At 48.7% G+C, this 27,322-nt stretch overlaps 1 protein-coding gene across 2 annotated transcripts in view; it reads left to right on the top strand.

Annotated features, from left to right (window-relative positions):
• SLC30A6 (solute carrier family 30 member 6) overlaps nucleotides 1-26,275 on the top strand; it is a 92,299-nt gene extending 66,024 nt beyond the window's left edge. For both annotated transcript variants that reach the window (XM_033938638.1, XM_033938640.1), the window contains 4 exons: nucleotides 7,811-7,913; nucleotides 17,885-17,932; nucleotides 19,852-19,920; nucleotides 25,684-26,275. In XM_033938638.1, the coding sequence (XP_033794529.1) occupies nucleotides 7,811-7,913; nucleotides 17,885-17,932; nucleotides 19,852-19,920; nucleotides 25,684-26,178 (715 nt within the window). In that variant the 3' untranslated portion in view covers nucleotides 26,179-26,275. The remainder of the gene's footprint in view (nucleotides 1-7,810; nucleotides 7,914-17,884; nucleotides 17,933-19,851; nucleotides 19,921-25,683) is intronic.
• Nucleotides 26,276-27,322: the final 1,047 nt, after the last annotated feature.

Genomic DNA, 27,322 nt, shown 5'->3' with positions numbered 1-27,322 from the left:
AATGACACAGGAAAAATTTTGTCCCCATCCCCACCAGCTCAGTCCCCACAAGCCCAGTCCCCACCCCATCCCTGTAAACCATCTGATCCCATTCACACAAGCCTCAAATAGTTTTATACTGAACTTATTTTGTTAAAGTATAAAAAGAAACAATATTCTGTACAATTGTCATTTTATAAATCACAAATAATGCAGAGCAAGGATCAACAAAACCCAAGTCTCTCCTCCACTATTGAGAAAACTGAAGTCAAATGACTACAGAATGCTACTCAGAATACTTCAGTCACACATGGCAGGAAGTGTGTTAGGGGAGTGCAACTAGGGCAACTACCCCCTGGTTAGAAAGAGCCCTAAGCCAACTGGAAGCTAAAGAAGCACAGCCTGGGCTTTGCAGTTGGACCTGCGATAGGGAGTAGAGAATGACACGGTGGCGGTTTACCCGCGGCCACCGCATTTTAGCCGCGGGTCACCCGCTGAAAACGGGGAAGAAAACTAGCAGTCGCTGCGGCGACGGGGACAAGGCCATTCACCGCCCGCGGGGCGGTGAATGGTCTTGTCCCCGCAGTGAGGTATGAAGGATCGCGCGGTCCCCGCAGCTCACACCCGCCTGCCCAATCGATTCTAGTGTTTAGCCAGCTCTCTCCCTTCTCCTCACCTTAGTTTGTAGATTTTCTTTTTCGGCGACCCGCACGCTATCAGAGAGCCGCGCACCCGCTGCTGCTCAGTTTCGATCTTCTGCTCTGACGCAACCAGAAACAGGAAGTTGCAGCAGAGCAAAAGATTGAACACTGAGCAGCCGCGCGTGCGCGGCTCTTTGGGAAAGCGTGCAGGTCGCCGAAAAAGAAAACCTATAAACTAAGGTGAGGAGAAGGGAGAGAGCTGGCTAAACACTAGGATCGATTGGGCAGGCAGGTAGTGGCTGCGGGGACCGTGCAATCGCTAGTGTTCCCGGCTCAAATTGGAAGGAGGGAGTGAAAGGGAAAAGGATTCTGGGCCAAGGGGATGAAGTCGGAAAGAAAAACCCACAGCAGGAAAGAAAGGGAAGGACTGACAGGTGAGCCAGATGCTAGAAGCAGGGGGGGGGGGGAAGAAAGAGGGAAAAAAGCTAGATGGGGTTGAAAAGAAGAGACACACTGGTATGGAAGAGGAAGATAGGGGAAATCTGGACACAGGAAGGTAACAGAAAGAGGGGAAATTATGTGCATGGGGCATAGGGACAGAGACATAAAGGGGACATGCCATGGGGATGGTATATGGACACAGGGGGGGCAATGACAGATACATAGGGGAGATATTAGAAATGGAGAAAATAGGAGCACAGAAGCGAGATGGTTTGTGGGGATGGGACAGGGACCGAGCTTGCAGGCTCCAGTGGCTTGCACAAATTACATTGTAACGTGCCATGAAAATAAGAGGAAGGAAGGTAGATAGGCCACGCGAGAGGAGCTGAAGGGTAGTAGAAAGGAACAGATGGTAAAGGAGGGAGGGAAGGGTGGTGGTGGAAAGGAATAGAACAGACATTGAAGGAGGGTGGAGAGGAACAGACCCCCAAGGGAAATGTGGAAGACAGAGTGGGAAGAAGACAGATGCCAGACTATGCGGGAGCGGAGGGAAGAAGATGGGTGCTAGACCAATTGGGGGGGGGGGGGGTTAAGGGAGAGGCACAGTAACAGCAAATGGAAGACGCAGAGAGAAGACACACAGTGGATGGAAGGAATTCAATGAGAAGATGTGGAAAGCAGAAACCAGACAACAAAGGTAGAAAAAAAAATTATATTTATTTATTTATTTTTTGCTTTAGGATAAAATAGTATATTAGTTGTGTTGATAAAAATTTATAAACAAAGCCCTGCCAGCTGAACATCTCTTTCTCTAGTTCAGCAGCAGGAACTTTGATTTATAAGAAAGGAATAAGCTAAATATTACAGTACTAAGGCTTATATGGATGCAGCGGGGACGGTGACGGGGCGGTGAATGGGATGGCAGTGGCGGTGACGGGGCGGTGAAAGGGATGGCGGTGACGGGGCGGTGAAGGGAACGGCGGTGACGGGGCGGTGCAGAGGATGGTGGGGCAGTGACGGGGACAGATTTTTTCCCCGTGTCATTCTCTAATAGGGAGGTCTAACACCTAGTCAAATAATGTTGGCATTGTCATCTCGAAGTAGGGACTTTAGATCATTTATTGTTCTATTGTCCACTTATTTTGGCTTTTTGGAATTCAATATGGGGCCAAATAAATTGTTTATTGGAAAATCCAGGAACGGCTGGATAAATTACGTCTATACTCACTTGAGGAACGCAGAGAGAGGGGAGACGTGATCGAGACGTTCAAATACCTCACGGGCCGTATCGAGGTAGAAGAGGATATCTTCTTTTTCAAAGGTCCGACGGCGACAAGAGGACATCCATGGAAAATCAGGGGCGGTAAATTGCACGGCGACACCAGGAAATACTTTTTCACCAAAAGAGTGGTTGATCGCTGGAATAAACTTCCACTTCAGGTTATCGAAGCAAGCAGCGTGCCTGATTTTAAGAAGAAATGGGATTGTCACGTGGGATCTCTACACAGAGTTAAATAGGGGAGGGTCATTAGGGTGGGCAGACTAGATGGGCCGCGGCCCTTATCTGCCATCTTTTTCTATGTTTCTATGTTTCATTGTCTTATAATACTGTGTTATTTGGCATGTCAATGAGAGCTAAAAGTCAAATATCATCTAAGAACAACAGACTTTTATTAATAATAACAGGAGTCGCCATACAACAAATTACAAGCAATTGGAAGAATTGGAAGAGGCTTAACTATAGTTTTTGGTGGAATTCATTGTGTCATATGTATATAATGGAAAGAACATTAGCCATTTAGAAAGGGAATTTTAAGAAATTTCAGGAGATTTGGGAGCCATTAGCAAAATATTGTAACGTCTAATCATTGTTTTCCCCTATAAACATGCACATCCGGGAGGGGGGAGGTTTGATAGGATAATAAATTTAGATATATTGAATTGAGGGTCCTTATAGAAATTACCGTATTTTCGCGGATATAACGCGCACCGTTGTAAAACGCGCACAGGGGTATAGCGCGCAGAAATCACGATGATATGTACAAAAACTTTTCTATACCGCGCTCAGGCATATAACGCGCATGCTGCCCGACTCTCCTCTGGCCACCCCGACTCTCCTTTCGCTCTCCCCGACTCTCCTCTGGCCACCCCGATTCTCCTTTCGCCCTCCCCGACTCTCATCTGGTTGCCCCGACTCTCCTCTGGTTGCCCCGACTCACCATTCACCCGCCCTGACTTTCGGTGCACTGCCCCGCCTCTCCGTGCCTGTCCCCCTTGAAGTCCTGTCCCCCCTTGAAGGTCTGCCTGTCCCCCCTTGAAGGTCTGCCTGTCCCCCCTTGAAGTCCTGTCCCCATCCTGAAAGCCTGATGCCCCCCCTCGACGTCCGATTCTTCTCCCCCCTCGGCAGGACCACTCGCACCCCCACCCCGAAGGACCGCCGACTCCCCGACAATATTGGGCCAGGAGGGAGCCCAAATCCTCCTGGCCACGGCGACCCCCTAACCCCACCCCGCACTACATTACGGGCAGGAGGGATCCCAGGCCCTCCTGCCCTCGACGCAAACCCCTCCCCCCAACGACCGCCCCCCCCAAGAACCTCCGCCCGTCCCCCAGCCGACCCGCGACCCCCCTGGCCGACCCCCACGACACCCCCGCCCGCCTTCCCCGTATTTTGTGTAGTTGGGCCAGAAGGGAGCCCAAACCCTCCTGGCCACGGCGACCCCCTAACCCCACCCCGCACTACATTACGGGCAGGAGGGATCCCAGGCCCTCCTGCCCTCGACGCAAACCCCCCTCCCTCCAACGACCGCCCCCCCCTCAAGAACCTCCGACCGACCCGCGACCCCCCTGGCCGACCCCCCCACCCCCCTTCCCCGTACCTTTGGAAGTTGGCCGGACAGACGGGAGCCAAACCCGCCTGTCCGGCAGGCAGCCAACGAAGGAATGAGGCCGGATTGGCCCATCCGTCCTAAAGCTCCGCCTACTGGTGGGGCCTAAGGCGCGTGGGCCAATCAGAATAGGCCCTGGAGCCTTAGGTCCCACCTGGGGGCGCGGCCTGAGGCACATGGGCCAAACCCGACCATGTGTCTCAGGCCGCGCCCCCAGGTGGGACCTAAGGCTCCAGGGCCTATTCTGATTGGCCCACGCGCCTTAGGCCCCACCAGTAGGCGGAGCTTTAGGACGGATGGGCCAATCCGGCCTCATTCCTTCGTTGGCTGCCTGCCGGACAGGCGGGTTTGGCTCCCGTCTGTCCGGCCAACTTCCAAAGGTACGGGGAAGGGGGGTGGGGGGGTCGGCCAGGGGGGTCGCGGGTCGGTCGGAGGTTCTTGAGGGGGGGGCGGTCGTTGGAGGGAGGGGGGTTTGCGTCGAGGGCAGGAGGGCCTGGGATCCCTCCTGCCCGTAATGTAGTGCGGGGTGGGGTTAGGGGGTCGCCGTGGCCAGGAGGGTTTGGGCTCCCTTCTGGCCCAACTACACAAAGTACGGGGAAGGCGGGTGGGGGTGTCGTGGGGGTCGGCCAGGGGGGTCGCGGGTCGGCTGGGGGACGGGCGGAGGTTCTTGGTGGGGGGGCGGTCGTTGGGGGGGGGGGGTTTGCGTCGAGGGCAGGAGGGCCTGGGATCCCTCCTGCCCGTAATGTAGTGCGGGGTGGGGTTAGGGGGTCGCCGTGGCCAGGAGGGTTTGGGCTCCCTCCTGGCCCGATATTGTTGGGGAGTCGGCGGTCCTTCGGGGTGAGGGTGCGAGTGGTCCTGCCGGGGGGGGGGATGTATCGGACGGCGGGGAGTCGGCCGGGCAAGAGGGCTTGGGCTCCCTCTTGCTCCGATCGTGGATGCGGGTGCGGGTGGGAGCGCGTGCGAGCGGTCGTTCGGGGTGGGGGTGCGAGCGGTCCTGCTGGGGGGGTGAATCGGGCGTCGGGCGGGGTGGGAACTATGTTTAAAAACTTTTGTATACCGCGCTCAGGCATATAACGCGCGAGGGGTATGCGCGGTACGTAAAATCACGTATAACGCGCGCGTTATATCCGCGAAAATACGGTATATATGTCAGTCATTGTGATTGTTTAGGAGGGAGGGGGGGAATAATTTTGAAATAGATATTACTAGAATATTAAGTGTGGTATTGAAGTAAAAAATGTTGTATTTATTGTTACACTTATTGTAAGATTTGAAAATAATAAAGAATTGGGAAAAAAAAGAGAGGTCTAAAACCAGCTCTAGAAGGATACATATTTCAAATCTGATACAGTCAAACCTCGGTTTGCGAGTAACTCGATTTGCGAGTGTTTTGCAAGATAAGCAAAACACTCAGCAAACTTTTGACTCGCAAACCGAGTGTTGACTCGATTTGCGAGCACCTCCCCCACCCCCGTGTGAACCCCGAACAACTTAAACTTACCCCCCACCACCCCGTCTGGCACCGGCACACAGGCACAGATCGTGCCGGTGCCTAGAAGATCTTCCGGCTTCTGTCTGCCTGCCTTGAGCATGCATCTGCGCATGCTCAAGGACTTTTAATTCTCCCTCACGCCGAGATTCTCCCTTCTATGTCTCCTATACTTCCATTTCTAGTATGTCCCCTGTGCCCATCTTCCTTCCTTCATCTACTCACTATTCTATGATCCCCTCCTCCTGAATACAGCATCACTCCCTATATCCCTCTGTCCAACATCTTTTTTCTATGTTCTTATTCTCTTCCATGTCTAGCCATCTTCTCTCTGTGTCCATATACCCTTCCATATCTAGCATTACACCTCTGTGTCCATATACTACCCTCATGCAGCATTCCCCTTTTTATCCCTGTTCCTATGCTCCCATCCATACCCACTATGTCCCCTCTTTTTGTATATCTCCCTGTGTCCAGCTTCTCCTCTCTCTTACACTCCCTTACACCAATTCTCTCTCACACTTCTCTTTCCTCCCTCCCTCTGCTATGTTCAATATTTTATTCACTCTTCTTCATCCTCTTGGTTCAGTTTTCTCTATCCATTTCCTTCTTTCACTTCCTCCCTGCAGGTCCTGCACCTCTCTCCCTTTCCTTTAGCCGCTTTCCAAAGGGTCCAACACCTCTATCCTCTCCATTCAGGGCCCAGGTGTGGGTCTGGCACCTTTCCCTTCCCTCCAGCTCCACTCCACCAACCACATGGGCCCGTCACATGTTTCCCTTCCTCCCAATCCCCAGACCAGATCCAGCAATTGTCTCCCTTCCCTTCAGCTCCAGCCGGTATAACAGCCCAACCAACTCCCTTCCCCCTGTGCGGGTGCAGAAGGAGCCCCCCTTCCTCCCTATCGTGGGTCCAACAGTCCCCCACCCTCCCACCCTCCCGATTACTGGTGGCAAACCCTCCCCCCCCAACAAACCTGCAACTCTCCTGGGTCAGCCTCTTCATGCCTCCTGGGACAAGCCTATCAACTTATTCGAAGCTTCATGGCTGTTAGGCCCACCCTGAGAGGCGCAAAGGGGCCAATCCAGGAGAGTCGCAGGTTTGTGGTTTTGTTTGTTTTTGCCACTGGCGATCGGGAGGGAAGGGAGGGGCTGTTGGACCCGCGATAGGGAGGGAGGAGTGCTGCTGGACTCGTGATAGGCAGGCTGCTGCTGCAATCGTGAGAGGGGGCTGCTGGATGCGTGATCACTAGGAGGGTTGCTGACCAGGAGGGGTGGGAAGTGAGGCAAGTCGCGACAGAAACTTTACTGCAGGGACAAGGCCATTCACTGCTCCACAGGTTGGTGAATGGCTTTGTTCCTGTACCCATGATAACCAGTCTTTTTTTCCCCGTTCCTGCGAGTTACCTGCGGCTAGCTGCAGGTAACAGTCACTGTGTCATTCTCTAGCTGGCACCTATTCAGTTGTCCTTGCTTGGCCGTTGAAGGGAGGGTGGAGGGGTGGTAAGGGAGGTGGGAGGGGCCTTAGGAGGATTTTTCAGGAGTATTATCTTGTGTACTGGAATCCAAGTCATAAGAACTAAGACTTGGTTCTGCTTTTGTCATCTATATGTCTTGGATATGTATGGCTATAAAAGGGATGTTCATGATTGTTTATTTGTTTGTTGCTTCCTAGTATTGCAATATTCATGCTGCACTTGTTTCAATAAAAGACCTTGTTAAATTTTTTTTTAAAAAAAGCATGTTAATATTATTAACATGTGTTGTCATGGTAGTTGCAGATTGGTTACTTGCACCTATCTGGTAACCCTGTTTTTTCTCAGATCTGGGGGTACAGCAGCCATGAGTAACCTTATAGATCATGAAGGGCATAGAAAGAGTAGACAGGGACAGATTTTTTTAAATTATGGGGAACCACAAGTACAAGGGGGCACTCAGAGAAATTGAAAGGGGGAAGGTTTAGAACAAACGCCAGGAAGTTCTTCTTCACCCAGAGGGTGGTGGATACATGGAACGCGCTACCGGAGGATGTGATAAGCAGAAGCACGCTACAGGGCTTCAAAGAAGGTTTGGATAGGTACCTGAAGGACAAAGGGATTGAGGGGTACAGATAGGAGTAGAGGTAGGTTATAGGGATAGGATTAGAGGTAAGTTATAAAATTAATCAGGGGCACTGTTCAGGCAATTAGGCCTGATGGGCCGCCGCGGGTGCGGACCGCTGGCCAAGATGGACCTCTGGTCTGCCTCAGCAGAGGCAACTTCTTATGTTCTTATTTGAATTCTTGATACAAAGAAATACATTTTACTAATATCTTAAGTAAGGGAAATGCATAATAACTTCATTTATATTTAAAGTAAACTTTTTCCCCCCACAGTAACTATTTTGCTGTAGATACTGCTTCTGCGATAGCTATTGCTGTGATGACCTTTGGTACAATGTATCCAATGAGTGTCTACAGTGGAAAGGTGTTACTTCAGGTGAGAAATTTCTATTTACCCAGTACAGTAAAACCTTGGTTTGCGAGCATCATTTGTTCCAGATGCATGCATGTAATCCAAAGCACTCGTATATCAAAGCAGATTTCCCCATAGGAAATAACGGAAACTTAGACAATTCGTTCCTCAACCCAAAATCTTTAATACAAAATACTATAGACATATACAAAATATGCAAGACTTCTGCTCATTGCAAGACCTCACTCATTTAGAAGTCACTACACTTCTGCAGCGTCAGAGAGAGAAGAACCATCGGCTCAGTTGTGATGATGTGACACGTGTATATTGTATATACTTTTATTGCAAGACATTGCTTGTATATCAAGTTAAAATTTAATAAAATGTTTTGCTTGTCTTGCAAACCAAGGTTTTACTGTGTATTTATATTTTTAATAACATTTTTTTTCAAATATAATGCCCCTATGCATATAAATGATTCATTTTTTAATTTGCTTTTACTCAAATGAAATGAGTCCCATGTTTCTTGATAATGATTTCCTCACATCTGTATGTACTGCCATCATTTATCAAGGCTTCAACATGCCTTTAACCTACCAATCTTCCATGTATAGGAACACATGAACACTCAGTCTCCATAAGAATTCAACAATTACAGTAAGACATTTTGAATTTGATACTTGGTCATTTAATTTAGATATTTGTATTTCACTTTTATGATTTTAGAACCAAGCAAAGCAGAGTATATAAAAAGATAAATCATTTAATCAAACATTCTAAAAAGTATAAAAATAACTACATTTTAATAAAACTCATAAAACTAAAGTTACAAAAACAAAATGAGTGTGTCCCAATTTTATATAGAGTGTGGAGAATGGAACTAAGACATTCAGATCATGATTTGCTTAATTCTGACAGTATGTTAAAAAAAAGACATTGTTCATGCAAAACCTTTGCAAAATAACTGCAGAATTGCACACGCATTTGCCAGCACATAAAGTGAACAGCACGATCCTGGCAGTTTCCTCCTGGAAATGGTACTGCTTTACAAAACCTACATCTGGAAGTGCCACCAATTAAGTAGTGAAGCCACAATTTTTTTTATTTTGAAGATAAAAAAAAACCCCAATATCTCATGTAGAGCCCTGGCTGAAACAAGCACTTTTTAACTTGTGCATGTCTCTGGTATAAAACTGAGAGGCAGATTCTCTAAAATCGCCAGAAAAATCAGACGGGCTGCTGTCACAGCAGTTATTGTAACGATTTTAAAAAGCTAAAGAATTCTCAAAAAAATCACGCATGCAAATGAGGTTCGCAGAGTTTCGTGAGGGTCGCTAAATTTACAAATGATGAGTCACTGGTGATAGTGATCGGCACATGCGCAGAATATACCATGAAAAAGACTTAAATGTGTGCATGTGCCAGGAAAAGTAATGCCGTCGTCATCATCTTCGAGTCTCATCACATGTCTTCTCATCAGGACAACATGGAAAGCGCAAGGATAAGAACCACCATCCATAATGCCATCTGTTATTGTAGAACAAAACACACATGGCTCACAAACTGCTACTACTGTGTTTCCCCCAAAATAAGCCCTAGCATGATTTTCGGGGTACGTCTTAATATAAGCCCTACCCACGAAAATAAGCCCTAGTTGCCGGCAGCAGCGCTTCCCCTTGCCCCCCAACCCCCCCGTCCTCCCTTCCAGCTCTCTCTCCCTCCCTCCCATCCGAACCCTGACTGCGAGACCAAAATACCTGGTAACAAACAGCAGCGTCAGCAGCACAGGCTGCATCGCGGCCTTCTTACGCCCAGGCATTCCGTGTGCTACTTTGCTGATGACATCATCAGTGATGCAGCAGAGGAACGCCCAGGTGTGAGAAGGCCGCAATGCAGGAAGAGGAGAGCTGAAGTGGACGTTCTCTTCTTCTGGTTGGTTCACCTCTGACCAGTGCGGTAACTAGAGCGGTGAAACATGCTGGTGCAGTTCGCCTGTCTGCGGTAGCAGCTGAGGTGCTGGAGGGAATGCAGTAAGCGCGCAGACGGCATCATGTTGGATACGCAGCGGGTGAAAGTGTACATGCTGAATGAGGAGCAGCATTGGGACGACAGGGGCACCGGACACGTCTTATCCACCTATGTAGAGCAGCTGAAGGGGATGTCACTGCTACTGTGTGCTGAGGCAGACGGTTGACTTCTTTTGGAATCAAAAATAAAACCCAAGTATGGCATATCAGAAACAACAGATCACCCTAATTGTTTGGTCAGAAGCCGAAAACTATGACTTGGCCCTTAGCTTTCAAGAGAAGGTTGGTTGTGATGAAATCTGGGAAAAGATTTGTCAGGTTCAAAGTTAGGACCCTTCAGTAGATGTCACACAGGACCTCATTGATGAATCAGAAGAGGAACGCTTTGAAGAAATGCCAGAAAAAAGTCAACTAATTGATCTTCCTATTTGTGAAATCAACAGACTTGAAGAGATTACTGTCCTAGTGAACTCTGTTCTATCCTCTCCCATTCGTAGAGAAAAGTTTGCATTAGCCTTGGAGACTGAAGGCTATATTAAAAAACTGTTGCAAACCTGTGAAAACCTGGGTTCTGCTGCACAAGGGTAGGGAAGAATAGAAGCTGTAAGGGTTCTGCTGCACATGGGGATAGGAAGGAGGGAGGGATAGAAAGATACTGCACAAGGGGATGGGTGAGAGGGGAGGAAAGATGCTGCACATGTGGGGGAAAGAAAGGAAAGGAATAATTGGGGTGAAGGAGAGGAAGGGAGAGATCATTGTACATGAAAAAAAAAAATAAGACCTAGTGCCTTTTTGGGACCCAAAATTAATATAAGACAGTGGAATCACTGTACTACTATTATTTCTATAGCATTACCAGACGTACGCAGCGCTGCACAGAGTCACAAAGAAGAAGAAAACAGTCCCTGCTCGAAAGAGCTTACAATCTAAACAGCCAAGACAGACAAACAGGATGTCATGGATACAGTTAAGGGGAACGGTTGGAGGGTTGGAGGGCAGAGGAATAGGGTTAAGGATTGAAGACTATATCAGAAAGGTGGATTTTCAGTCAGCTTTTAAACACGGGAAAGCATCCCTCCTGCCAATTCAATTTAAAGGTGAGGGGTGGACAATGGGGAATCCCTGATGCAGGAGGGAGTGGGCATCCCTCCTGCCCATTCAATTTAAAGGTAGGGGATTGTTGGAGGTTCGGGGGACTCGACCTAGTGGGGGAGGTTCAGGGGCTGGGCATGGTGTGGGGTTATCAGGAGGGCTCAGGGAGGGAAGGAGGAATTAGAGGTTCTCCCTGCCAACTAAGCTGTTAGAGGCAGAGGAATTCACGATCAGCTGTGCTGGTGGGACACCCCCAAAACCACCAGCTTAGCTGATTGGGGCTCCCCCTGCTGCGATCAGCTCTGCTGGTAGGGAGAGCAGCAGTGGCAGACATGATTTTTTGACAGGAGGGATAGGGGTGGAAGGAGGAGCTGTGCCTAGTGATTGCTCTTCTGAGCAAGCACCAGGCACAGTTCCTACCCCTTTACCAGCAATTCTCTGCACAGTAGTGTGCATATAATTTGCATGCTATTGTGCTGAGCATTACTAGTTTAAAAAAAAACAAAACGCTTCCACCATGGTATTTGTTATCCTTGGTATAGGAGCTTTGAGCATCAAAGCCCACGATAATCCCATTAAAAAATTTTAATGGTGTTATCTGATTAATGCGTTAATCACATTATTAATGTGTTTCATGATTATTTTGTGCTAAATGTGATAATGAGGAGAACAAACTTGTTTCTTGGGTAGACTTCCCATACCCCTCCCTGTTGTGTTTTCTTCTCTATGGCTGACCATCTGCTTTGATATGAACTGAGAAGTTACAGGACAGCCCAGAGTGAGGGGAGGCAGAGCAGAAAAAATGTAAATGATGCTCTACACCAGATCTCGTAATCAGAGATACACAACCCACAGGTTCAAGAATGATGTGCTTATTTACTAGAAAGAAGATTAAGGTAAATACCTATTCTTTAGCACTCTCCAGACCAGTAGAGGTTAACTTTACGATTGGGTATATATCTAATCATGACCAGCAGGTGGAGACTGAAAACAAAACTTTGGGACAGTATATCCTAGCCCCTCCTCTCTATTTCCCTCAGTCTTCTTTCAGTCTCCAGCAGGTGTTGAGTGATCTGTACCCATCTCCCTTGGTAGGGCTGTTGGAATTTGTTTAGAGGTTTATTGTCCCTGTTTTTAGCCGGACGGAGCTTGGACGGACTCTGTTTGGGGGTTCGTCCGACCTCGGGGGTGTCAAACCCGGCGGGTCACGAGCGGGGTCCCTCCCTCCACTTCCTCCACCTCCCCATATTTTTTTAGAGGAGCCTCAGCAGTAAGCCTTGCCCCCTAAATCAAGCAAGGCATATTGCTTCGAGAGCCTGTGGAGTCTGTTCTGTAAAAAAAAAAAAAAAAAAAAATCCAGAGGTAGTGCTGGTCTGGAGGGTTGTATCCCTTTAAGAAAACTGTATTTTACTGTATTTTTTCAACTAACCGGCACTTTTTTACAGCTAGGTCGCGTATGGAGCAATGAGCACTTCTAAAGGGAAAAAGTGCTCATTGTGCTCCAGACGCGAGGCACTCGCGGCCGGCCTGTGCAAGCGGTGTTCAGGCCGGTGCGGTGGAGGAGCTCCGTCGGCAGCGGCTGCAGGCGCCCAGAGCTCCCCGCCGATGGTGCCTCGCGAGTCGGCAGGGAACGGTGGAGAAGCCCGGTCTTCTCCGTCCGCCCACGGAGGGATTCCCCGAGCCGCCGACGGTCGGGTTTTAGAGGATTCCCTCTCAGCTGATATTTTGACAGCTGATGCCGGCTTGCCTGTTTTAGCGGCTGAGACTTTTCAGGTCTCTCAGCCGCTGCAGGCTATGGAGGGAGCTGTTTTGGCGGGAAAGACGCCATCTTCTCTGTCTGGCCCCTCCATTTTGTCTTCCACCTCAGGTGACCTTCCCCCTGTTTTGGCTAAGCAGGGGCAGGTTTCTGCTGGGTCCCCTGCTGTGGCAGGGAGTCCCTTGGGACCCTCGGGGGGTTTTTCCCCTGATTTTTTCTTTTCATTATGCAAAGCCTATTTTCAGGCGGCTGGGGGTCCCGGTTGCGCCCAGGGGGTCTCGGGGGGTGGGGTTTCCTCCGCGCTCCCTGCGGCTTTGCCTCTCTCGTCTGACGTGACGTCCCCTCCGCCGCCTCTCTTGTCCAAGCGTCCGCGGGTGTCGTGGGACGAGGATTTGTGGTCGGAGGAACGTGTCGGTCTGGAGGAGGACCTGGACCCTTCTGAGGAATTCCAGGACCCTCTGGAGGGGACGGAAGCTGGCGGCGGGTTGTCGGGTTTCCCGTTCTCCAGTGACGAGGCGTCCGTGGTGCGCCTTTTTCAGAGAGATGAGCTGCCTGACCTTATTCAACAGGTTTCTTCGGCTTTGCGTTTTGAGGACGCGCCGCCGGAGACTCCGCGTGTGGGGGACCCTCTGTTACGAGGGATCCGTTCCGTTTCCCGCTCTTTTCCTATGCATCAGGATATTCGGGATATTATTCTTGAGCAGTGGAAAACGCCGGAGACGCCGTTTCGGCTGGCGCGCAGCATGGCTCGCCTGTATCCCATTCCTGAAGGGGATCGGGCTACGTTAGCTTCGCCAGTCGTGGATGCGGTGGTCTCGGCTATTTCCAAGCGGCATACCGTGCCTGTTGAGGGCGGTTCTGCCTTGCGGGACTCTGAGGAGCGCAAATTGGAGACCATCCTTAAGCAAAATTTCCAAGTCTCTGCCTTTGGGGTCCAGGCGGCTATTTGTGGGGGACTGGTCGCTCGCGCCGTGTTTCGGTGGGCGGAGCGGGTCTTGGATCGAGAGTCTGACGACTGGTCTCTGGTGGATCAGGAGGTAGCGAAGATTGAGATGGCTGCCTCATTCCTCTCGGATGCTCTGTATGACTTGGTGCGGATCTCGGCTAAGTCCATGGCTTTTGGCGTGGCCGCAAGGCGTGTGTTGTGGCTGCGCGCTTGGGCGGCGGATGCTGCGTCCAAAGCTAAGCTTACTAAATTTCCCTTTCGGGGGTCGTTTTTATTTGGAGAGGACTTGGATAAGTTGATTCAGACTCTGTCGGACTCGAAAGTTCCCCGTTTGCCGGAGGACCGTGCCCGCCCGGTGTCTCGGGGTGGTGCGGCCCGGGGGCGTTTGCGGGAATTTCGCAAGTATCGCCCTGGGCGTGGGGCTGCTTCTTTCCAGTCTCCGGGGTTTTCCCGGGGTAGGTTCTTCCAGCGCATGCAGCCCTTTCGGGGGGCCCGTCGGGGGGCAGGGAATCCCTCCGCCGGTTCCCCCGCTTCCCGTCCTGCACAATGACGCCTTGCCGGCGCCCCCCTTGGTTCCGGTGGGGGCCCGGCTGCGCGACTTTTTTCCCAAATGGGCCGAGATCACGTCCGATCAGTGGGTCCTGGAGGTGGTGCGGGACGGTTATGCCCTGGAGTTCGCCCGCTCTCTGCCGGATTTTTTCCTCGCTTCTCCGTGTCAGACTCCTGGGAAGACGCTGGCGTTTCGCCAGACCCTTCAGCGCTTGCTAGATCTCAGGGCAGTAGTTCCAGTGCCCCCCCCGGAGTGGGGCACGGGCAGGTACTCCATTTACTTTGTGGTGCCCAAGAAGGAGGGGACTTTTCGGCCCATCCTCGATTTGAAAGGGGTCAACAGGGCTCTCAAGGTTCCCTCTTTCCGTATGGAAACGCTGCGGTCGGTCATTCTGGCGGTTCAGCCGGGGGAGTTTCTCACTTCTCTCGATCTGACGGAGGCCTACTTGCATGTTCCTATTCGGACCTCTCATCAGCGTTTCCTGCGCTTTGCGATCTTGGGTCGGCACTATCAGTTCTGTGCGCTTCCCTTTGGGCTGGCCACGGCTCCCCGGACGTTCACCAAGGTGATGGTGGTCGTCGCGGCAGCCTTGCGGTCGGAGGGCATCCTGGTACACCCCTACCTGGACGACTGGTTAATTCGGGCCAAGTCGTTGCAGGAAAGCTCCCGGGTTACGGCTCGGGTGGTGGAGTTTCTCCGGTCGCTGGGCTGGGTGGTCAACCTTTCCAAGAGTCGGTTGGTTCCGGCTCAGCGTCTGGAGTACCTCGGGGTGCTGTTCGACACCTCCTTGGGGAAGGTCTTCCTCCCAGAGGCCCGGGTGAGCAAATTGCAGTCTCAGATTCGCCTGCTTTTGGCGTCCCGGTGTCCTCGGGCGCGAGATTTCCTCCAGGTCCTGGGGTCGATGGCGGCGTCCCTGGACGTGGTGAGGTGGGCGCGGGCCCACATGCGTCCTCTCCAGTATGCTCTGCTCCGGAGGTGGTCTCCCCAGAGGCACGGGATGGATGTTCCGGTTCCCCTGCGAGGCTTGGCGCGCTGCAGTCTGCGTTGGTGGCTCCGGACCCCTCACCTAGTTCAGGGGGTGGGTCTGGATCTTCCGCAGTGGACGGTGCTCCTTACGGATGCGAGTCTCCTGGGTTGGGGGGCCCAGTGTCTGGGTCACTCAGCTCAGGGAACCTGGTCCACGGAGGAGGCCTCCTGGTCGATCAACGTGTTGGAGACCAGGGCGGTCCGGCTAGCGCTGTTGGCTTTCCACTCCCTTTTGTTGGGCAAGTCGGTCAGAGTCCTGTCGGACAATGCCACGGCGGTGGCTTATGTCAATCGTCAGGGGGGCACCAAGAGCACTCTGGTGGCGCAGGAGGCGGCTCGGCTCATGGTTTGGGCGGAGTCGCATCTTCTGGACCTCTCGGCCTCTCACATTGCCGGGGTAGAAAATGTTCAGGCGGACTTCCTCAGTCGTCACTTCTTGGATCCGGGAGAGTGGTGTCTCGGCGCCGAGGCGTTTCAGTTGCTAGTGCGTGCTTGGGGGCAGCCCCTGATGGATCTGATGGCTACAAGTGGCAACGCCAAAGTACCCCGCTTCTTCAGTCGTCGCAGGGACGGTCTGGCCGAGGGTCTGGATGCTCTGGTCCAACCGTGGCCAACGGAGGGGCTGTTGTATGTGTTCCCTCCGTGGCCATTAGTAGGCAGAGTACTGCTTCGCATTGTTCGCCATCCGGGGCTGGTGGTCTTGGTGGCTCCGGATTGGCCTCGTCGTCCGTGGTATGCGGATCTGGTGAGGCATCTGGTGGCGGATCCTCTTCCTCTGCCTCTCGAGTGCGATCTTCTGACGCAGGGTCCCATTCCCATGTTCGACCCGTCTCCCTTTTGTCTTACGGCTTGGCTCTTGAAAGGGGCCGCCTGAGTAAGAAGGGATATTCCGACAAGGTGATCTCTACACTTTTGGGGTCCCGGAGGCTTTCTACCTCTCGGGCTTATGTACGGGTTTGGCGTCTTTTTGAGGAATGGTGCCGAGCGCGGGGAGTGGTCTCCTTTCGCGCTTCTCTGCCTAACATTCTAGAGTTTTTGCAGGATGGCCTGGATAGGGGCCTGGCCTGGTCTTCTCTTCGGGTTCATCTGGCGGCCCTGTCGGCTTTTCGGGGGCTGGTGACAGGTCAGCGTTTGTCAGCCATTCCTGATGTGATTCGCTTTCTTAGGGCGGCCAAGTTGATCAGGCCTCCCATAAGGCCCTCGATTCCCTCTTGGGATCTCAATCTGGTTCTCTCTGTTCTAGTGCGCCCTCCTTTCGAGCCGTTGGATGGCTGTTCGTTGAAGGACCTTACGCTGAAGTCGGTCTTTTTGGTGGCCATTACTTCCGCTAGACGGGTGTCTGAGCTACAGGCTTTCTCTTGTAGGGCTCCCTTCCTGGAGTTTTCGAAGGAGCGGGTTGTTTTGCGGCCTGTTCCTTCCTTTCTGCCGAAGGTAGTTTCTCCTTTTCATGTCAATCAATCGGTGGTCCTCCCGGTCTTGGGTAGTCGGGAGGGTTCTTCTGAGCAACGACAGCTGCGCAAGTTGGATGTCGGTCGGGTCCTCCATGCTTATGTGCAGCGGACCCGGGATTTTCGGAGCTCCGATCATCTCTTTGTGCTTCTGGCGGGTCCTCGTCGGGGGGCTGGCGCTTCTAAGGCTACTATTGCGCGTTGGATCAAGGAGATGATTGCTTCCGCTTATCTTCTGAGTAAGAAGCCGGTTCCGGAGTTTCTCAAGGCTCATTCCACTAGGGGTCAGGCGGCTTCTTGGGCTGAGTCGTCGCTCGTGCCTCCGGTGGATATTTGTAAGGCTGCGGTTTGGTCCTCCTTGCATTCATTTGTTCGGCATTATCGGGTAGATGTTCAGGCGCGTCGGGACGCGGTGTTCGGTGAGCGTGTTCTGGTATCGGCCCTTCGGGGGTCCCGCCCGTGAGAGGGACTGCTTTGGTACGTCCCAATCGTAAAGTTAACCTCTACTGGTCTGGAGAGTGCTAAAGAAGGAGAAATTAGGTTCTTACCTGCTAATTTACTTTCTTTTAGCTTCTCCAGACCAGTAGAGGTCCCCACCCTGTCTGTTGTTGTTGTTGTTGGGGCTGTTGCGCGGGCAGTTTTTGGTTTTTGCTGCGGGTTCTAGTATTTTTCTAGGGCCGGGGAGAATTGAAGAACAGCGGCTGTGGCTCGGCTGGCTTAGCTGGCGAGCTGTGGGGACCTTCTTCCTTCGGGAATTTCTCCTCTGCATTTTCCAACAGCATTTTTGGGTATGTTATTTGTTACTCCTTTCGGAGTATTGTTTTTTCTCTCTGTTGTTTTCCAGTTCTTGGTTCTGCTTGGCTATTCGGCAGACTGAGGGAAATAGAGAGGAGGGGCTAGGATATACTGTCCCAAAGTTTTGTTTTCAGTCTCCACCTGCTGGTCATGATTAGATATATACCCAATCGTAAAGTTAACCTCTACTGGTCTGGAGAAGCTAAAAGAAAGTAAATTAGCAGGTAAGAACCTAATTTCTCCATCTTCCCTTAACTGAAAACATGTTTGCTTAAGCTGAAATGCTCTATTATGTGTACTGTTTGACTAAGGCCACTTTGTTAATTTTATCATCTTTATTGTGATTTCTTTCTAGACAACACCACCTCATGTGATTGGCCAGCTAGATAAACTTATCAGAGAGGTAAGATTGTGAGCGAAAAAAAGGTCTCACGTTATCATAAGGAACAAAAAGGTTGGGTGTTGGAAACTGTCAAATTATCTGAGTATTCACTTGACATGCTTTCTTTTTTGGAGCAGGAGAAGGTCTATGAATTTATTACTGTTGTCTCCTCATTTGGGAGAAAAATTTACCATTTCAAATCAGTTTTTACTGATCACTCCAAACCACTTTTAGTACTATACTCCTAAAAGAACATCTGTTATTTTGAAAATTTTTGTAGTTCTTCTCTGAAGAAAGCATTGCATGTCTGCAGGTCAGTTTTGCAATGGATTATTTGCTGTTCATGGATCTCTTTGGAGTTTAGTGGCTGAAATAGTTTTATTTATTTTTTTTCAAATTCTTTATTCATTTTTTCATCTTACATCAAGTACACAATATTGCATCATTTAAAACTTTTACACATCACTTGAATTTCTTTCTATTGTCATTGTAAATACATAAATTTATTCCCTCCCCACCCACTCTTCCCACAAATATTTCAATCAAAAATATCATATAAATATTGTATTCTTATCTAGTGATTAAACCTTTAATAGAACTTTATACCACCCCCTCCCCCCTATATATAAATATACTGTCAGTGGAAAATGATTTCTAATCATTACAATAATTTGTCAATGGCCCCCAAATCTTTTTAAAATTATTATAATTCCCTTTCTGTATAGCAATTATTCTTTCCATTTTGAAAATGTGGCACAAAAAATTCCATTGCTGAAATAGTTTTAAAAGATTTCCGAGTGCTAGCTGGTAGCGCAGGCAGCAAGTGTTGTGCACTGCCATTTGGAAGGTCCCTAGTTCAGTCCTTGAGGCATATCTTAAGCTGGGAAGTTGTAGCTTTGATTATGGTACAGGCACATGGGATCTCTTAGGGAGAGGAGGAGAAGATAGTGAATGCTGCGGATAGGCAGGCTGGATGAGCCATTATTATCTGCCATCATGTTTCTATGGATGACAGCTATGGGGTAATTCTATAATATGGGTATTTACCGTATTTTTCGCTCCATAAGATGCACTTTTTTCCCCCAAAAAAAGTGGGTGGAAATAAGGGTGCATCTTATGAAGCAAATATACCACCCCCACCTCCCTAGTGGTACCTTTAAATTTTGGAGGCCGGTGGATGGCTGCCTGCTGCTTGTTGGGGCCCGCAGCACACTAATGCCTGGGCCCGCGACATTTCCTAATTGTGCTGGTCGCTGGTGCTTCGCTGGACTGCTGCCTGCTGTTTACCGGCATGGGGCCAGCAGCGCACAAGTGCGCTGCTGCGTGGGTGCGCGCCATTTCTGAATGGCTGCCTCAATTCTCGCTAGCTCCTCACGAGCAGAAAAAATGTAAATGAGGCTCTACACCAGATGAACAAATGTTCCAGTTTCTTTGTAATATGGCCCGCAAAGATCTGTTGTAGAGGAACCACTTAACTTAGATTTTCTGGGAGTCTACAAGGCTTGATGTTGAAGAAAGAACATTGATTGAGTAACTGAGGATGACATAGTAGCTCTAAGGCCATGAATCCAAAATAATTGCCACTCATTTGAGAAAGCTGGTTGTTCCAGTTGTTCGATTGAAACATTTAGTAGAAGACTAAATGAGGCACGATGAGATATGCATGTTTTTATCAACAAAGGAGTCCATTACATTTTTACTAAGAAGTAAAGACAAATCCCAGTGGTTACATTTCGAAGTGTGATAAAGTTGAAACCAACAGTAAAATTATGAATTAGGAAGATAATACTCCTTTCATAATTGGACAAATGATTCTAGAGACTTGCAAACATACCCTTTTTGAAGAACAACCAATATTGATAAATGGCTGTATCTGGCTTATGTAGTGTAGATGTGTACTGTTAATTAATCATGTTTTAAACTTGTGTTTCATGATGTAGGTTTCTACTCTGGATGGGGTCTTGGAGGTTCGAAATGAGCATTTCTGGATGCTGGGTTTTGGTACTTTGGTATGAAGTTTACTCTTCTCTCTATTCATATCCCCCTTTTAAAAAAAAAAAAAAATGAAGCTATCATCCTTTACCTCTGTTTATTAATATATAAATTGGAAGGATATGCCATGTATAAATGGATGGAAGTATACCATTATCTTCAATGCAGTAAAAGTACTGTACAAATGGCTTGGCCAAATCTAATATGATATATGTTCCATGAGCTAAAATCTTAAAGGCTGATGTAATAAGCTATGTACTAATGATGTACAAAGCTTTAGCACACAACACTGTAAAGCATGCACTGAAAAAAAATCTTTTGCTCCAGATACAAACTAGTGTAACATTAAAATTGTTTACTGGCAAGTAAAATAGTGCACTCTCCTTGATAATCTGCAGTGGTTTGCTGCATCAGGAGTACCGTATATACTCAAATATAAACCAAGATTTTTGGACCAAAAAATTGGCCCAAAAATGGGAATCTCGGTTTTTATTTCAGCCACTATCCAACTGATGGCACGGATAGAAACATAGAAAGATGACGGCAGATAAGGGCTATAGCCCATCAAGTCTGCCCACACTATTTACCCACCCTCTTAAGTCTACTGACCCCCTAAAATATAATTGTAATTATACTGTCACTCTACTGACCCGCTCATTCAAGTCCTAGTGACCCTATCCCTTAGCATGACCTCGTAGGGATCCCACATAGGTATCCCATTTGTTCTTGAAGTCTAGGATGCTGCGTGCCTCGACCACCTGCACTGGAAGCTTGTTCCAATGCTCAATCACTCTCTCCGTGAAGAAGTACTTCCTGGCGTCTCCACGAAACTTCCCTCCCTTGAGTTTGAGTGGATGTCCTCTTGTGGTCGAGGGTCCCTTGAGAAGAAAGATATCATCTTCCACCTCGATACGTCCCGTGATGTACTTAAATGTCTCAATCATGTCTCCCCTCTCCCTACGCTCTTCGAGAGTGTAGAGCTGCAATTTGCTCAGTCTTTCTTCGTACGGGAGACCCTTTAGCCCCGAGACCATCCTGGTGGCCATCCGCTGAACCGATTCAATTCTGAGCACATCCTTACGGTAATGTGGCCTCCAGAATTGCACACAGTATTCCAGATGAGGTCTCACGATGGCTCTGTACAATGGCATCATGACTTCAGGTTTCCTGTTGACGAAGCTTCTCTTGATACAACCTATCATCTGCCGTGCTTTAGATGAAGCCTTCTCCACTTGAGTGGCTGCTTTCATGTCAGCACTGATGATTACTCCTAAGTCTCGTTCTGCCGTAGTCCTGGTTAAAGTTTCTCCATTCAGGGTGTAAGTTCTGCAAGGATTTCCGTTACCGAGATGCATGACCTTACATTTCTTGGCGTTGAAGCCCAGCTGCCAGTTCAAGGACCAACTTTCTAAAGTATGCAAGTCTTGCTCCATAGCATCCTGTAGATTATAGCCGTTTACTATATTGCATAGTTTGGCGTCATCAGCGAATAAGGTTACTTTGCCTTGAAGCCCCTGAGTCAGATCCCCAATGAATATGTTGAAGAGGAGTGGGCCCAGGACTGAACCCTGTGGCACTCCGCTAGTCACCTCCGACATTTTAGAGAGGGTACCGTTAACCACCACCCTCTGAAGTCTGCCACTAAGCCAATCCTTAACCCATGCAGTTAGAGTCTCTCCCAATCCCATCGATTTCATCTTGTTCAGCAGCCTGCGGTGTGGGACGCTGTCAAACGCTTTGCTGAAATCCAGGTACACGACGTCCAAAGACTCTCCTGAGTCCAGTCTTCTTGTTACCCAGTCAAAGAAGCTGATTAGATTGGACTGGCATGACCTACCCTTGGTGAATCCATGTTGGCTGGGATCCCGGAGATCTTCCTCGTTCAGGATCGTATCTAATTTATACTTAATTAGTGTTTCCATGAGTTTACACACTATTGAGGTGAGGCTTACCGGTCTATAGTTCGCAGCCTCAGCCTTGCAACCTTTCTTATGCAGAGGAACGACGTTGGCTGTTTTCCAGTCTAACGGAACTTTCCCCGTACTTAGTGAGAGATTGAAGAGCACTGCCAACGGTTCCGCCAGAACATCTCTCAATTCTCTGAGCACTCTTGGGTGTAAATTGTCCGGTCCCATGGCCTTGTTTACCTTTAGCCTTGCCAGTTCGTTGTAGACGTCCCCAGGTGTGAACACAAAATTCTGAAACGGGTCATCCACGTCTTGTTTTATCATCAACTGTGGTCCGTGTCCCGGTGCTTCGCAGGTGAAGACTGAGCAGAAATATTAATTTAGTAGTTCTGCTTTTTCTGAATCCGCCATCGCGTAGTTTCCGTCCGGTTGTCTAAGGCGTACTATACCGTCTGTGTTCCTTTTCCTATCGCTGATATACCTAAAGAAGGATTTGTCCCCTTTTTTAATGTTTTTTGCCAGAGTTTCTTCCACTCGAAGTTTGGCCTCCCTAACTGCTGTTTTAACCGCTGCAGATCTGGTCTTATATTCTACTTTAGTTTCTCTTCTCTGCGTACGTTTGTAGGAAAGAAATGCTTTTTTCTTCTCCTTAATGAGGTGCGAGATCTCTTCAGTGAACCATTGGGGTTTGTTGTTTCTTTGTCGTTTATCTACTGATTTTATGTAGCGATTAGTTGCTTCGTGTATGGATGATTTCAGGTACGACCACATAGTTTCCACATTGCCGGTCTCTGCTTGGTCCTGCAGCGTCTGATGAACGAAATCTCCCATGCGTGCGAAGTCGGTGCCCCGGAATTTGAGCACCTTTGTTTTTGTAATTGATTTAGGGGACCCTTTCCCAAGGTTGAACCATACCATGTTATGGTCGCTGGAGGCCAGCGTATCTCCCACCGAGACCTCTGAGACGCTTTCCCCGTTGGTGAGTACCAGGTCTAGGATCGCCTGGGCCCTAGTGGGCTCCTTTACCATCTGTCTGAGATGTACTCCTTTTATGGAGGTCAAAAGCCTCCTGCTACTGCTGGTTGTTGCCGAAAATGTGTTCCAGTCTGCATCAGGCATGTTGAAGTCCCCTAGCAGTACAGTGTCGCCCCGTAGAGTTATATTCTCTATGTCTTCAATTAATTCTGCATCCATGTCTTCCGGTTGTCTTGGAGATCTGTATACCACACCAAGATACAGGCATTTTTTGCCACCTCTTGCCAGGTTTACCCAGAGGGACTCCCCGGTATACTTGACATCAGTGATCCTGGTGGTTTTGATGTCCTCTTTAATGTATAGTGCTACCCCTCCACCTAACCTGCCCTCTCTGTCCTGACGAAGTAGATTGTACCCAGGTATAGCCATATCCCACCCATGTGTGTCCGTGAACCAAGTCTCGGATATTGCCACAACGTCCAGGTTGGCATCCCTTATTTCAGTTTCCAGTTCTAGAATTTTATTGCCTAAACTGTGTGCATTAACATACATGGCCCTCCACACTTTGTGTTTGTGTTTGCTGAGTCCCTGTGAGGCTATTCCTGACTGAGTCTGTGTGGCTCCTATAGAACTGTTTGCAAATTGGGTCCTTACTTCGGAAACAGAGTGTCGACTCGTCCCATCAGGATAGTTCCTTTCCACACCAGTATATGAGTAGGTCCCCTCCACCATTCAACTCCTGATGGCCCACCAGAGCTGTAATCTTCAATAGAATGATCCCCTCCCCCCTGTTCTCCTCGCTGAATACATGCCCCCCCTTGATGAATCTCAAAGCCTCTATCCTCCATGCACACAAACCTCCGCCGCCACATTCCTTAATGCATGCCCCACTCCCCAACATTACGCTTACCATTAGTACTGAAAACCTGCTGCCGCCATCAACGCTGTATTCTGATCCGATGCGGAGCTTTGAGCATCTGCGCATGCTCAAAGCTTGCCAGCTCCCACCCCTTCTGAGATTCTCAGAGAAGGTGGTAGCAGGCAGGCCTTGAGCATGCACAAATGCTCAAGACCCTGCACCGGATCAGAATACAGCATTGATGGCAGCAGCAGGTTTCTAGTATTAATAGTAAGCGGGATGTTGGGGAGTGGGGTGTGCATGGAGGAGGGTTGCGGCAGGGATTTGTGCGCATGGAGGATAGTGGCTTCGAGATTCATCATGAAGGGCATTGTCCTCTTGAAGATTAGAACCCTGGTGACAGGGCCAGCGTTAAGGCTGCCCCACAGCTCCAGTGGGCATCTTTTTTCCCTTATTGGGCTATCTCCCTCCCTCACTTTCCCTCACCTTCATGGGGCTTTTCAAAACCAAAGTTTTCGCTCTCAGAGAGCCCCTGATGCAGCAGCCTCAATGCTTCTCCTCTGACATGAGCCACCCAGGTGGAAACAGAAAGTTGAGTCAAGAGGAGAAGCATCAGGGCCGCTGTGTCAGGGGCCCTCTGAAAGTGAAAAGTGCTGGGAAGGGAAGGAGGTTGAGTGGTGCTTCAGGCTTATTTTGTGGAGAAAGGGGGAGGGGGGAGATGACAAACGCTGGATGGAAGACAGAGAAGTGAGAGGGGAACAGATGCTGAATGGAAATGGAGATAGGGGGAGCAGACGCTGGATGGAAGTGGGGAGTAGAGAGAGAGGGGCGCAATCGCTAAAAGGAAGTGGGGAGGAGAGAGGGAGCAGACACTGAGTGGAAGTGGAGAGGAGAGAGAGGGGAGCAGTCGCTGAATGGATGTGGAGGAGTAGATGCTGAATGGACATGGGGCGGAGAGAGATGGGAGCAAACGCTGGATAGAAGTGGGGAGGAGAGATATGGGAGCAAATGCTGGATAGAAGGGAGGAGAGAGAGGGGGAGCAGATGCTGGATGGAAGTGGAGAGAAAAGAGAGAGCATATACTGGATGGAAGGAGGGAATAAAGAAAAAAATGCACATGCTGGATTGGGGGAAGAGGATAGAGTTAGTGAGATACTGGAAGGGGTGAGGTAAAGATTTAGCAAGCTGTAAGTAGACACAATGAAAAGAAGGAAATTGAGGACTGGATAGTAAGAAAGTGTGAGACTTGAATAAAAGATGGTCCTAGGTATAAAAAGAGAAGTTTCTTCCACGTTCGTGTCTAATTTCTTAAGTTTCAAATTCGTCTTTAAAGAGAGCTTTTTAATGATCCTTTAAATTTCTCCAAAACTGTATCCTCCCTAAGATAAGCTTGCAAGGAGTTCCAGAGCTGGGGACCCGTAACTGTATTAATCACTTTCAGCGTTGATAACTTCTCCCTTGAGGTTGAGGGGTGGTAGACTCAAGAGCAATGTAAGGAAATTCTTCTTTACGGAGAGGGTGGTGGACGCCTGGAATGTGCTCCCGAGAGAGGTGGTGGAGAGGAAAACAGTGACAGAGTTCAAAAAAGCATGGGATGAACACAGAGGATCTAGAATCAGAAAATAATAGTAAATAGTGAAGAACTAAGGCCAGTACTGGACAGATTTGCACGATCTGTGTCTGTATATGGCCATTTGGGGGAGGATGGGCTGAGGAGGGCTTCAGTGGCTGGGAGGGTGTAGATGGACTGGAGTGAGCTTTGACAGAGACTTTAGTAGTTGGAAGAACCTAAGAACAGTACCGGGCAGAACTTTAGATTCTTGCCCAGAAATAGCTAAGGAGAAGAAGGGGAAAAAAAAAAACCCTCCAACAAATTTTTAGATTGAATCAGGTTGGGCAGACTAGTTGGACCATTCTGGTCTTTATCTGCCGTCATCTACTATGCTACTATGTTACTATGTATGTGTCTAAGCATTTTAAGGTAATGGGCTATTTCACCTAAATGAAGTCAACTTTTTTTTATATATATTTTATTTTAGGCTGGATCAGTACATGTGCGAATCCGAAGAGATGCCAATGAGCAGATGGTACTAGCTCATGTTACTAATCGTCTGTGCACTTTAGTTTCTACCTTGACTGTTCAGATTTTCAAAGACGATTGGATCAAGCCTGCTTTAACTACTGGGCCTATTCCATCTAATGTGCAGAACCTTTCAGACCATCACGTTGCTCCAGTACTGCCTTTAAAGACTGATGATGTAAATCCCTGTACATCTACTCCTGCTAAATTTAGTAGACCACCTCCGGAATTTTCTTTCAACACCCCGGGTAAAAATGTGACTCCAGTCATCCTGTCAAATGCTCACACCAGGCCTCCTGGTATGTTCCTTAATTATGGAGCTTTGCCTTATAGCAGTACATTCAATCAAGGATTTAGAATGCCAGCATTTGGAGCAAATCAAGGCGTTAGATCTGCTTTTGTAAATGTGCCAAACAGATATGGAACAGATACTCAAGGCCAGTTTAGATCATAATCTCCTACACGTTAGAATTTTTTAAAAAAAAAATATTCATACTTCTTTGACCTGTGATCCATATTAAAAGAATCACATTTTTTCATGATATGGCTGCTATTTCATTGTACATTCCATGTCAAAAAATAAAAGAACAAGAGGGCATTCGGAAAAGTTGAAAGGGGACAGATTCAAAACGAATGCTAGGAAGTTCTTCTTTACCCAACATGTGGTGGACACCTGGAATGCACTTCCGGAGGACGTAATAGGGCAGAGTACGGTAATGGGGTTTAAGAAAAGATTGGATAATTACCTACTGGAAAAGGGGATAGAGGGTTATAGATAGAGGATTACTGCACAGGTCCTGGACCTGTTGGGCCGCCGCGAGAGCGGACTGCTGGGCACAATGGACCTCAGGTCTGACCCAGCAGAGGCATTGCTTATGCTTATGTTCTTATGTCTTTCTGTGAGCAGTAAACCCAGTGAGGTATTCTTCAATGGATCATAAAGCAAAGATGGAGGGACGTTTTCTGAAACTATACTTTAAAGGTCAAAGTATTGTCCATGATGATGCTCAATCCTGTGTTTGGTAGTGACTTTCAATGTGGAAACTAGCATCATCGAGCTATAGTCTGGATTATTCTTCCCTTTAACTCGTATGCCTCATTTTGCATAATAAATTTCATGTATCATTCTACAAGGTCCTCTTGCAATTTATTCACAATGTAAGGTAAACAATGACCACAGAAGTGCACCACCAAAGCTTGATGCAAGCAGAGTTTAATCAACCACCAAATCTTGCCTCTTTTCTAATTCTATTAAATGAAACCAAATTGCTTAACAAACTCTGGACAATTCTATATAAAGCGCACCTGCATTTAAGTGCATCTGACGCGTGTAAATGCAGAATAGGCACCGCTAACATGCATTTTTGCTCAAAGCGCTATTCTGTACACTTGCCTACAAGTTGCATATCATGCAGTTGAAAAGGACACTTATATTTAGGAGGAGCATGGGCAGCATGTGGGAGTGTCACCCATCAACACACACATTGATTGACAGATCTAGAAGCACCCTCTTACATCTACCATTGACTTGGCATAAGTGACCATGCCTTCTTTTTGGCACACCGATGCAGATTTGCACTAATATTCTGTAATGGCAT

The sequence above is a fragment of the Geotrypetes seraphini genome, chromosome 3, assembly GCF_902459505.1.
Source record: "Geotrypetes seraphini chromosome 3, aGeoSer1.1, whole genome shotgun sequence".
Lineage (NCBI taxonomy): Eukaryota > Metazoa > Chordata > Amphibia > Gymnophiona > Dermophiidae > Geotrypetes > Geotrypetes seraphini.
This window is presented reverse-complemented; position numbering and strand designations above follow the sequence as displayed.